Below are 13,294 nucleotides of genomic sequence, written 5' to 3' on the forward strand. Positions count from 1 at the left end.
CTCACTCCCTATCATAACGTCTCACTCCCTATCATAACGTCTCACTTCCTATCATAACGTCTCACTCCCTATCATAACGTCTCACTCCCTATCATAACGTCTCACTCCCTATCATAACGTCTCACTCCCTATCATAATGTCTCACTCCCTATCATAACGTCTCACTCCCTATCATAACGTCTCACTCCCTATCATAACGTCTCACTCCCTATCATAACATCTCACTCCCTATTGTAACGTCTCACTCCCTATCATAACGTCTCACTCCCTATCATAACGTCTCACTCCCTATCGTAACGTCTCCCTCCCTATCATAACGTCTCACTTCCTATCATAACGTCTCACTCCCTATCATAACGTCTCACTTCCTATCATAACGTCTCACTCCCTATCATAACGTCTCACTCCCTATCATAACGTCTCACTCCCTATCATAACGTCTCCCTCCCTATCATAACGTCTCCCTCCCTATCATAATGTCTCACTTCCTATCATAACGTCTCACTCCCTATCATAACGTCTCCCTCCCTATCATAACGTCTCCCTCCCTATCGTAACGTCTCACTCCCTATCATAACGTCTCACTCCCTATCATAACGTCTCACTCCCTATCATAACGTCTCACTCCCTATCATAAGGTGGCTGTGAGACACCCTGTTGATTGTTTGAGAAACGTTTTACACAATTGAATTGACACCGGAGCAGTTAGGGCGTAGAAGGGAGTATAAATACATTCCAAATAAGTGCTCTAGGCTATCCTAGGAATAACCCTACTAGATCAATCAAAGAGAAAGTTTCATCACAATTCGCCCTATAGGCACAAAGAGAGAGACGTCTCCGGGACGGTCCTGGCAGCACCACAACAGTTATCTCCCTATTTTCTATCTCATTTGGAAGAAACAATGCGCCTGCAATGGCAATTCACAGAGTTGGAATTATGCGGAAATGGGCTTCAAAAAGTAAACACTTTGAGATGTGATAAATATAACGGACAAGGAAAATCAGAGCGCGTGTGACCAAAACATATCAGAGCTAGAGCCAAGCGCTGAGAGCTATATTAGGTCACCGCATTGCTGCTTTGACTCTCAAAGCAACGGGAACGGGAAATAGCACGGAGCACGAGCACGGGCGCCCGGTTGCATTTGATTTAAGCCGCCGCATACCACAGCAGGGAGACCGTTCTGTTTCGTTCACTAAATTACTATACATGGAAGATGTATTTTTTATTTTTTTAACTACGACCTGCTTTTCAACTGATAACCGAGAAACCGTAGATAAAATAAGATGTTAAAGTGATTACCAAGGGTAAATAATAAACAATACCGGGCAAGCAAGGTCCCTTCCCAGAGCGCAGGTGGATCCAACGAAGTGGTGGAACAGGGTATTGAACGAGGACAGGAACTGCAGCGTACCACGATAACCTCGGGACTTCTAGCCTACTACTACTATATTCAAATAATAGGTCTAACTATTCATTCCTATATCTGCTTTTTGGGGGTCCAATATGATGCTAAATTGTTCCACAACCTGGATGTGTATCAGAACATCATTATGATGGAAATAGAATAACCCAAGTGATGTTGCCACTGTAGAACGCATAACGCACTTGGACTAATAGGTGTGTAACTCTAATCAAATTATTGCCTTGTACGCTTCCCAAGCCTGCTTTAATTGAAATAATACCTAGTTCTCTCTTATGTGGACCTATAATAGTGTTTAAAGGATGCCTGAAGCACTCGCCCCAGCCCAGGCGCTCTACATCGGCATGGAGGTGGTGATTGCCGTCTTTTCCGTCCTGGGTAATGTGATGGTGGTCTGGGCGGTGAAAATTAACAAATCGTTGAGAGACACAACATTCTGTTTCATCGTTTCTCTGGCCCTGGCGGATATCGCAGTGGGAGCCCTCGTCATCCCCTTGGCGATAACTATCAGCATCGGACTTCAAACTCACTTCTACAGCTGCCTAATGGTCGCGTGCACGGTGCTGGTACTGACGCAAAGTTCCATCCTGGCCCTCCTGGCCATTGCGATTGACCGCTATCTCAGGGTCAAGATTCCAACCAGGTAAACAAAAACAACTCATCATGTCTTATACCTACACTGACCAGTTATACTCTAATTGAACAGGTGGATAAAATGCACTACTGGGGATGGGGGGAGGTGATGAAGAGGGTGTAATGATGATGCTGATGAGGAGGAGAACAAGAAGGTGTGGTGTGGCTGGGAGGAGGTGATGAAGAGGGTGTAATGGTGATGATGAGGAGGAGGAGAACAAGAAGGTGTGGTGTGGGAGGAGGAGGTGATGAAGAGGGTGTAATGATGATGCTGATGAGGAGGAGAACAAGAAGGTGTGGTGTGGCTGGGAGGAGGTGATGAAGAGGGTGTAATGATGATGATGAGGAGGAGGAGAACAAGAAGGTGTGGTGTGGGAGGAGGAGGTGATGAAGAGGGTGTAATGATGATGATGATGAGGAGGAGAACAAGAAGGTGTGGTGTGGGAGGAGGAGGTGATGAAGAGGGTGTAATGATGATGCTGATGAGGAGGAGAACAAGAAGGTGTGGTGTGGCTGGGAGGAGGTGATGAAGAGGGTGTAATGATGATGCTGATGAGGAGGAGAACAAGAAGGTGTGGTGTGGCTGGGAGGAGGTGATGAAGAGGGTGTAATGATGATGATGAGGAGGAGGAGAACAAGAAGGTGTGGTGTGGGAGGAGGAGGTGATGAAGAGGGTGTAATGATGATGATGATGAGGAGGAGAACAAGAAGGTGTGGTGTGGGAGGAGGAGGTGATGAAGAGGGTGTAATGATGATGCTGATGAGGAGGAGAACAAGAAGGTGTGGTGTGGCTGGGAGGAGGTGATGAAGAGGGTGTAATGATGATGCTGATGAGGAGGAGAACAAGAAGGTGTGGTGTGGGAGGAGGAGGTGATGAAGAGGGTGTAAGGATGATGATGAGGAGGAGGAGGAGGAGGAGAACAAGAAGGTGGGGTGTGGGAGGAGGAGGTGATGAAGAGGGTGTAATGATGATGATGAGGAGGAGGAGGAGGAGAACAAGAAGGTGTGGTGTGGGAGGAGGAGGTGATGAAGAGGGTGTAATTATGATGAGGAGGAGGTGGAGAAAAGAAGGTGTGGAGAGGAGGAGGAGGTGATGAAGAGGGTGTAATTATGATGATGAGGAGGAGGAGAACAAGAAGGTGTGGAGAGGAGGAGGAGGTGATGAAGAGGGTGTAATGATGATGATGATGAGGAGGAGAACAAGAAGGTGTGGTGTGGGAGGAGGAGGTGATGAAGAGGGTGTAATGATGATGATGATGAGGAGGAGAACAAGAAGGTGTGGTGTGGGAGGAGGAGGTGATGAAGAGGGTGTAATGATGATGATGAGGAGGAGGAGAACAAGAAGGTGTGGTGTGGGAGGAGGAGGTGATGAAGAGGGTGTAATGATGATGATGAGGAGGAGGAGAACAAGAAGGTGTGGTGTGGGAGGAGGAGGTGATGAAGAGGGTGTAATTATGATGAGGAGGAGGTGGAGAAGAAGAAGGTGTGGAGAGGAGGAGGAGGTGATGAGGAGAGTGTAATTATGATGATGAGGAGGAGGAGAAGAAGAAGGTGTGGAGAGGAGGAGGTGATGAAGAGGGTGTAATTATGATGATGAGGAGGAGGAGGAGAAGAAGAAGGTGTGGAGAGGAGGAGGTGATGAAGAGGGTGTAATTATGATGAGGAGGAGGAGGAGAAGAAGAAGGTGTGGAGAGGAGGAGAAGTTGATGAAGAAGGTGTAACGATGATGAGGAAGATCTGATTACCAGGTGGTTGTCATGGTGGTCATCATAACACCTTTTGGATCCATGTCACTAGGATGCCCACATCCTCACTGCCAGGCCCCATGGAGAGGGAAGGAGTCTGACATTCTGGTATTAACATGACAGCACACACACACACACACACACACACACACACACACACACACACACACACACACACACACACACACACACACACACACACACACACACACACACACACACACACACACACACACCTTATCATAGCAGAGCGATAAAAGCAGCTCTAATTAGCTGTTATGTCCTCAGGAATGCAGTGAAGGAAGGATGAGAGATGAGAGACTAACAAGGCATCACTGTGAGGAGGAGTGGAGAAAAATCACATCTCTGTTCTTCTGTGCTGACAATGTGAGGAGGAGTGGAGAAAATCACATCTCTGTTCTTCTCTGCTGACAATGTGAGGAGGAGTGGAGAAAATCACATCTCTGTTCTTCTCTGCTGACAATGTGAGGAGGAGTAGAGAAAATCACATCTCTGTTCTTCTCTGCTGACAATGTGAGGAGGAGTGGAGAAAATCACATCTCTGTCTGTCTTACTCTTTCTTCTCTGCTGACAATGTGAGGAGGAGTGGAGAAAATCACATCTGTTCTTCTCTGCTGCCAATGTGAGGAGGAGTGGAGAAAATCACATCTCTGTTCTTCTCTGCTGCCAATGTGAGGAGGAGTGGAGAAAATCACATCTCTGTCTGTCTTACTCTTTCTTCTCTGCTGACAATGTGAGGAGGAGTGGAGAAAATCACATCTGTTCTTCTCTGCTGCCAATGTGAGGAGGAGTGGAGAAAATCACATCTCTGTTCTTCTCTGCTGCCAATGTGAGGAGGAGTGGAGAAAATCACATCTCTGTCTGTCTTACTCTTTCTTCTCTGCTGACAATGTGCTGCTTTTTGCTGTTCAGCTTACAGTACTTGACCATTTTCTAGGGAACTTATTCAGAGATATTAGAGGAGAATACAACAGAGGATACCATTGAGGTCAAAACACGTCAGCCTACTTCAATATTCAAAGAGCACCTATACATTTAAAAATGAATTTGTTGTTTCATTTTTTGGGGGAGATGCCATCACCCTTTCTTTTTTTGAAAGATGAGGATATATTGGTTTATTCTTTCAGTGGAATTGAGTGAGTCTGTGACAGTGACAGAGATTACATTTTTAGTAATGCATATTGAATGGAACAGCCTCTGGTGCTGTGTTGCATGTTCTAGTGCTGCCAAACTAGAGCTGCCATGTCCAGGGTGAAACAAAAGGCTCGGGGCTGTGCTGCTGAGAAGAAGCAGAGGGAGACTGAGGAGGAGAGAATGTGGGAGAAGAGAAGCCGAGTAGCAGAAGGGCGTTTTTCCATTCTCCATTTGTTGGAGAATATTCTTAGATAGTGATCGACTTGCTTTTAATCCTTTTTTAACGAAGTCACTTTGACTTGGGAGAGAGATTGTGAATGGTTCATTTGTCAAAAGAGAGAGAGAGAGATAGAGAGGTTGTTGGGAATTTGTCATGCACTTGTCTTTTCCTGGCAGGGGTATAGCCGAATGTCATTATTGACTCTTTGATTTCCTTGTCTATTATTAAACCTTCTCAAGTTCTCAGTCAGCTCATGTCATCACCTCCTTCACAACACTTTTCCTACTTCTACAGAAAACAACACTTCAAATCAGGCAGTGCTATAATTGAACTTTTTCCAATTATAAATCAATTAATGATTCCTTGATTATACAGTCGTTATTCTGTATGAGGACACCAATATTGGATTACAATTGAATTCTGGATTTTACGGGGATTTTTCTGCTGTTATAATCCATGGACATGCAGCCTAAGATGTTTTTGGGGACACCGTAGTCCTCTAACAATGTCGGGATGTATGGGAGAGAGTCTCAGTCTTAAATCGTTTTCCACACACAGTCTGTGCCTGTATTTAGTTTTCATGCTAGTGAGGGCCGAGAATCCAATCTCACATAGGTACGTGGTTGCAAAGGGCATCAGTGTTTTAACAGTGCGATTTGCCAAGGCAGGACACTCTGAGCGCAGCCCTATCCAGAAATCTGGCAGTGGCTTCTGATTAAATTCAATTTTCACAGAACCGCTTGTTGCAATTTCGATGAGGCTCTCTTGTTCAGATATCGGTAAGTGGACTGGAGGCAGGGCATAAAAGGGATAACGAATCCAGTTGTTTGTGTCATCCGTTTCGGGAAAGTACCTGCATAATTGCTCACCCAACTCACTCAGGTGCTTCACTATATCACATTTTAATTGTTCCGTAAGCTTTTCAACGTGACGGTGCCAAGATGAAAACGTGCAGCGGTTGTGAGATATGAACATGAGACTCACATGCTTTTGAAAATATAGATTGCTATTATTTTCTATGGGTATCATTATGAAGATAAGACCCTACGCCTGCTCCCTAACAAAGATGAAGATAAGACTGCTCCCTAACAAAGATGAAGATAAGACTGCTCCCTAACAAAGATGAGGTTAAGACTGCTCCCTAACAAAGATGAAGATAAGACTGCTCCCTAACAAAGATGAAGATAAGACTGCTCCCTAACAAAGAGGGGTGAGGGTAGGAAAGAGATTGAAGGTGGACAAAAAGAATCATGGCCTCCGTTTGAAAACATCCCTTTTCAGCGGTTCCACACACGTTCCTGTGACGCAAGTTCCGTGTGGAAAAATATTTGTTGTATTTTATTTTGTAATAGTCCATTATATTCTTACTATAATATTTACGTGTGTTGACTGCGATCGGGTAGTTGTGTCTTGTCTGTTTAATGAACAAAATAACCAACTATTGCTTTAATTTGGATGGCACAGCCAGGCTGCACAGACCCATAACATAGGCCTAATTAAACTCAAAACATGCTGTTCTGTTGTTTACAAAATACATTTTTATTAGTCTTATAATATTTCTCAGGACCTGTCTAAATGAATTAAGAATGGATTTATTTTTAATGGTGTATCTCCTTAATGGACTATTTACAGTGCCTTGCGAAAGTATTCGGCCCCCTTGAACTTTGCGACCTTTTGCCACATTTCAGGCTTCAAACATAAAGATATAAAACTGTATTTTTTTGTGAAGAATCAACAACAAGTGGGACACAATCATGAAGTGGAACGACATTTATTGGATATTTCAAACTTTTTTAACAAATAAAAAACTGAAAAATTGGGCGTGCAAAATTATTCAAGGGGGCCGAATACTTTCGCAAGGCACTGTAAATAGACGCCCACCCACATCTCTACACACCACGACTACCACTCATCTCCGGCCTGCTGGCATACAGGGAGGTATATAAGGCAAAATACCATAAATCCTATGTGAACACATTATAAGGCACTGGACCCTGCGATGTTGACAAAGCACTTGGTACACCAAAATGTCAGTCGGAACCAGTCCAGAACCGCTCAAAGTCCCCTAAATAGGGATAGGATTGAATTAAACAGCAAAACATTCTCTCAACTCCATGGATACGTTTGTAGAATTGCAAGAAATTAGCAAAAAATAAAAAATAAAATGTGTCTACACCGCCAAGATGGGGTTCCTAAAAAGGTTTTCTAAAATTCTGTAGCGTCCACCACCTATGACCCTTTTTGATGCAGAAAAAACCCTGGATTACATCATATGATCGTCATCATCGTTGTCCTACATGTAAGACAGTGTTACCCAATCCGACAACAGGTGGGTCTAATCTTGAATGCTGATTGGTTAAAACCACGTTCCAGCCGGTATCTATTCCACAAATTACCGGCAAAGGATGTTACATTGAAATGCCAATTTACTCTGTTCCATCAGACTGTGCAATCTACTGTCTCATCAGCCCAGCCAGGCAATTTAGAAACTTGATCTCCACTGTAAAAAGCATCCAGACATTTTCTCCAAATTTTTTTGTTAGACTAGCATTTGGTTTTGAACAACAGAGATTTTGTATTGACCTTGCTGTCTGTCTTGCCTACATTGGCAATACTGTTTCAATATTGAAATTCGATCTCCAGCTGTCTGATAGTAATGGACGAGACAGACAGTCTGGCAGCTTTTCTCAGCCAGTTTGCTGTCATTCCAGATTCAGTTTGAAGTGATTGTGTTAGCTGTGTTGTTGGCTAGCTCCTCTGAACAACAGTGTCCTGACGAGAGAGCACATTTTCTATGCCAGGAGAACCTGTGCCTCATTAGCTCAAAGTTATGGATGTACCCCCCCCCCCCCCCCCCCTCCCCCCAAATCACTATAAAACAGATTAAACAAACACAAATGCAGCTACTTTGTTGTTATTCTGGCTGCACTGTTTGACGTGACTGTGTTAGCAAAGTTGGCTAGCTAGCAAGCAAGGGATAAGAACGTTGCCAGACATCATGGTAACGGAACATTGAGAACCAACGACTGGATCACGTCCATAGATTTAGGACAAAAAAGCCTTAACGACTGGGTCGGGTCTCTGGCAAGCGAACCAATAGAACGAACGACCAGCCGGCTTGGGTAACAACCCTAGATTTGTGTCGGGACTATATCTAGTGGAAGGATGAAATAATATGAATAAATTCATTAACAAAACATGTTTAATGAAAATATGTCAATCGTTATTTGAATATGTTGGTAACCCGTTGTATAAAAGATGATAACGCCCTCGAAGACGATATGTTGGTAACCCGTTGTTTGACTTCGTCTCAGGCCTAACAACACGCATGCCAATATATCCTCCAAACACCGGCTTCTCTGGCATTGTCACTTAAATAATGCATCAATCTCAACCACACCTGTAAAATCTACCCAGGCCTATAGAGCTCAAAAGAGAGTAGTTGAAATGCCACTCCAACCACCTCTCACTATCTACATTATACTGTGCCCACATGGACATAGTTATGCAAGAGGAAACAATACCCAGTGTGGATAATTTTGATAAGAAACAATCTGTATTGTTATTAAACCATCAGGTTGTTATGGGAACCATGTGCGTTATCTACACTAGACCGTGTGTGTGTGTGTGTGTGTGTGTGTGTGTGTCTTAATCACACACTAGACACTCCCTGGTTGCTGTTTGAGCTGCTATCCGTTTGTATCCATTAGTAGGGTTTCTTAGGAACAATACTCACTAGTGTTCAGTTCAAGTTCTTATCACTACACTTTTTTCATATCAAATCAATCGACCAATTCATTTATTTTATTTATTTAACCTTTATTTAACTAGGCAAGTCAGTTAAGAACAAATTCTTATTTACAATGACGGCCTACCAAAAGGCAAAAGGCCTCCTGCGGGGACGGGGGCCTGGGATTAAAAAATAAATAAATAGCATATAAATACAGGACAAAACACACATCACAATAAGAGAGACAACACAACACTACACGAAGAGAGACCTAAGACAACAACATAGCAAGCCAGAAACACACGACAACACAGCATGGTAGCAACACAACATGACAACAACATGGTAGCAATACAACATGGTAGCAGCACAAAACATGGTACAAACATTATTGGGCACAGACAACAGCACAAAACATGGTACGAACATTATTGGGCACAGACAACAGCACAACGGGCAAGAAGGTAGAGACAACAATACATCACGCAAAGCAGCCACAACTGTCAGTAAGAGTGTCCATGATTGAGTCTTTGAATGGAGAGATTGAGTGTTTGTTGCAGTTTGAGTGTTTGTTGCAGCTTGTTCCCGTCGCTAGCTGCAGCAAACTGAAAAGAGGAGCAACCCAGGGATGTGTGTGCTTTGGGGACCTTTAACAGAATGTTACTGGCAGAACGGGTGTTGGATGTGGAGGATGAGAGCTGCAGTAGATATTTCAGATAGGGGGGAGTGAGGCCTAAGAGTGTTTTATAAATAAGCATCAACCAGTGAGTCTTGTGACGGTTATACAGAGATGACCAATTTACAGAGGAGTATAGAGTGCAGTGATGTGTCCTATAAGGAACATTGGTGGCAAATCTGATGGCAGAATGGTAAAGAACATCTAGCTGCTCGACAGCACCCTTACCTGCTGATCTATAAATTACGTCTCCGTAATCTAGCATGGGTAGGATGGTCATCTGAATCAGAGTTAGTTTGGCAGCTGGGGTGAAAGAGGAGTGATTACGATAGAGGAAACCAAGTCTAGATTTAACTTTAGCCTGCATCTTTGATATGTGCTGAGAGAAGGACAGTGTACCTCAAGCTCTGAACCCTCAGAGGTAGTAATCACACCTGTGGGGAGAGGGACAATTCTTACCAAACCACATGACCTTTGTTTTGGAGGTGTTCAGAACAAGGTTAAGGGTAGAGAAAGCTTGTTGGGCACTAAAAAAGCTTTGTTGTAGAGCATTTAACACAAAATCCGGGGAGGGGCCAGCTGAGTATAAGACTGTATCATTTGCATATACTGTAAATGGATGAGAGAGCTTCCTACTGCCTGAGCTATGTTGTTGATGTAAATTGAGAAGAGCGTGGGGCCTAGGATCGAGCCTTGGGGCTGCTCCCTTGGTGACAGGCAGTGGCTGAGACAGCAGATTTTTTGACTTTATACACTGCACTCTTTGAGAGAGGTAGTTAGCAAACCAGGCCAAAGACCTCTCAGAGACACCAATACTTCTTAGCCTGCCTACAAGAATGGAATGGTCTACCGTATCAAAAGCTTTGGCCAAGTCAATAAAAATAGCAGCACAACTTTGCTTAGAATCGAGGGCAATGGCGACATCATTGTGGACCTTTAAGTTTGCAGGCCAACAGGTTGAAGCCCAACAGATCTGCATTCTGTTTAAAGCTAGAGCAGCATACATTATTTTCAGACATTTATATCTGAACTGATTTGTCCACCATACTCTGTACATTACATATACGTTACACATTAGTCTTTTAGAAGATAACAATAGAAGAGGTACAACAAGGCTAACAGTGCAGCTAATCAACAAAGCCTGCAGCCATAGACATGGTAATGTGAGTCCCTGTCTGACTATCTTCATTTTTATCATTGCCCAGGCCATTAGCTCACCCCAATACACTGACACACAATCTCTCTCTCTCTGTCTCTTTTTCTCTCTCTCTGTCTCTTTCTCTGTCTCCTCTCTCTCTGTCTCTCTCTCTCTCTGTCTCTTTCTCTGTCTCCTCTCTCTCTGTCTCTCTCTCTCTGTCTCTTAATCTCTCTCTCTCTCTCTGTCTCTTTCTTTCTCTCTCTCTCTCTGTCTCTTTCTCTGTCTCTTCTCTCTCTGTCTCTTTCTCTCTTCCTCTCTCTATCTCTCTCTGTCTCTTTCTCTCTTTCTCTGTCTCCTCTCTCTCTGTCTCTTTCTCTTTCTCCCTCTCTCTGTCTCTCTCCCTCTCTTTCTTTCTCTCTCTCTTTCTTTCTCTCTCTCTCTCTGTCATTCTCTCTCTCTCTTCCTCTCTCTCCCTCTCTCTGTCTTTTTCACTCTTTCTCTGTCTCCTCTCTCTCTGTCTCTCAATTAAATTAAATTCAATTCAAGGGGCTTTATTGGCATGGGAAACAAGTGTTAACATTGCCAAAGCAAGTGAGGTAGATAATATATGAGTGAAATAACCAATAAAAATTAACAGTAAACATTACACATACAGAAGTTTCAAAAGAATAAAGACATTACAAATGTCATATATATATATATATATATATATATATATATATATATATATATATATATATACAGTGTTGTAACAATGTACAAATGGTTAAAGTACACAAGGGAAAATAAATAAGCATAAATATGGGCTGTATTTACAATGGTGTTTGTTCTTCACTGGTTGCCCTTTTCTTGTGGCAACAGGTCACATATTGCTGCTGTGATGGCACACTGTGGAATTTCCCCCAGTAGATATGGGAGTTTATCAAAATTGGGTTTGTTTTCGAATTCTTTGTGGATCTGTGTAATCTGAGAGAAATATGTCTCTCTAATATGGTCATACGTTGGGCAGGAGGTTAGGAAGTGCAGCTCAGTTTCCACCTCATTTTGTGGGCAGTGAGCACATAGCCCGTCTTCTCTTGAGAGCCATGTCTGCCTACGGCGGCCTTTCTCAATAGCAAGGCTATGCTCACTGAGTCTGTACATAGTCAAAGCTTTCCTTAAGTTTGGGTCAGTCACAGTGGTCAGGTATTCTGCCACGGTGTACTCTCTGTTTAGGGCCAAATAGCATTCTAGTTTGCTCTGTTTTTTGTAAATTCTTTCCAATGTGTCAAGTAATTATCTTTTTGTTTTCTCATGATTTGGTTGGGTCTAATTGTGTTGCTGTCCTGGGGCTCTGTTCACAAACACAAACACACCCCACAGAGCCCCAGGACCAGCTTGCTTAGGGGACTCTTCTCCAGGTTCATCTCTCTGTAGGTGATGGCTTTGTTATGGAATGTTTGGGAATCGCTTCCTTTTAGGTGGTTGTAGAATTTAACAGCTCTTTTCTGGATTTTGATAATTAGCGGGCATCGGCCTAATTCTGCTCTGCATGCATTATTTGGTGTTCTACGTTGTACACAGAGGATATTTTTGCAGAATTCTGCATGCAGTCTCTCTCTCTCTGTCTCTATCTCCCTCTTTCTCCCTCACTCTCTCACTCACACACCACCTCAGCATTCACAGCGTGTGTGTGTGTGTGTGTGTGTGTGTGTGTGTGTGTGTGTGTGTGTGTGTGTGTGTGTGTGTGTGTGTGTGTGTGTGCATGCGTGCGTGCGTGCGTGCGTGTGTGTGTGTGTGAAGCTACACGGCCAGATCTGCAGTCTTAATGAGACTGACAGAAGTCAATGTGATACCAATGAGCCTACTTCTTCTTAGCAGTCAGACATGCAAGCCAGCAAACTGGGAAAAAGCCAACAGAAAAATCCTGTCGGGAAGTGAGCTAGCAACTGGAGGGTTTCTGGTATCAAAAAATCCTAGATGCTATTGCCTGCTGTTGTGCCCTTGAGCAATGCACTTAACTCCCCACAACAACAGCCCCCCCCCCCCCCCCCCCCCCCCCCCCCCCCGGTAGCTGTGGGGCAGCACCTTGCAACTCTCCAGGGAGGATACGAGGGGGTTGAAACCAAAATTATTTTCGAATTGCTTAGTTCTGAACCATTATTATTATTTTTTCTGTTCCGACCTGCAAAATCAAGTCCTGAACCGGTTTGAAACAAAGAAAAGTACCGGTTTATATTTTATATATTTTATATATCATATATTTCCTTTCTGTTTCTTTTTAAACCTATGAAATTGTTTTTTTTTACATTCTATTTAGCTCAACGTGAATAAATCATTTCACCATTTCATGCAGTGCGGATAGAGCAGTTTGCTATGGAGTGGGCAATCTATAGCTCAGTGAGTTGTTCACATGCATGACGGAAAGATGGTGCGAGATGCAACTGGAACTTTGCAGGTGGGGAGAGAGAGCGAGAGAGGGTGGAGGAGGAGGCTTGGCTTTAAGCGCTTGGTATTTTGCAGGTTGGGGAGAGAGAGCGAGAGAGGGTGGAGGAGGAGGCTTGGCTTTAAGCGCTTGGTATTTTGCAGGTTGGGGA

At 43.6% G+C, this 13,294-nt stretch overlaps 1 protein-coding gene across 2 annotated transcripts in view; it reads left to right on the top strand.

Moving 5' to 3' along the window:
• Positions 1 to 976: 976 nt before the first annotated feature.
• adora1b (adenosine A1 receptor b) overlaps positions 977 to 13,294 on the top strand; it is a 34,796-nt gene continuing 22,478 nt past the window's right edge. Inside the window, exons 1-2 of one of the 2 annotated variants that reach the window (XM_036988910.1) lie at positions 977 to 1,618; positions 1,714 to 2,064. In XM_036988910.1, the coding sequence (XP_036844805.1) occupies positions 1,724 to 2,064 (341 nt within the window). In that variant the 5' untranslated portion in view covers positions 977 to 1,618; positions 1,714 to 1,723. Of the gene's footprint in view, positions 2,065 to 13,294 lie in introns of both variants that reach the window. The other variant, XM_036988909.1, reaches the window with a different exon arrangement.

The sequence above is a fragment of the Oncorhynchus mykiss genome, chromosome 9 (assembly GCF_013265735.2).
Source record: "Oncorhynchus mykiss isolate Arlee chromosome 9, USDA_OmykA_1.1, whole genome shotgun sequence".
NCBI lineage: Eukaryota > Metazoa > Chordata > Actinopteri > Salmoniformes > Salmonidae > Oncorhynchus > Oncorhynchus mykiss.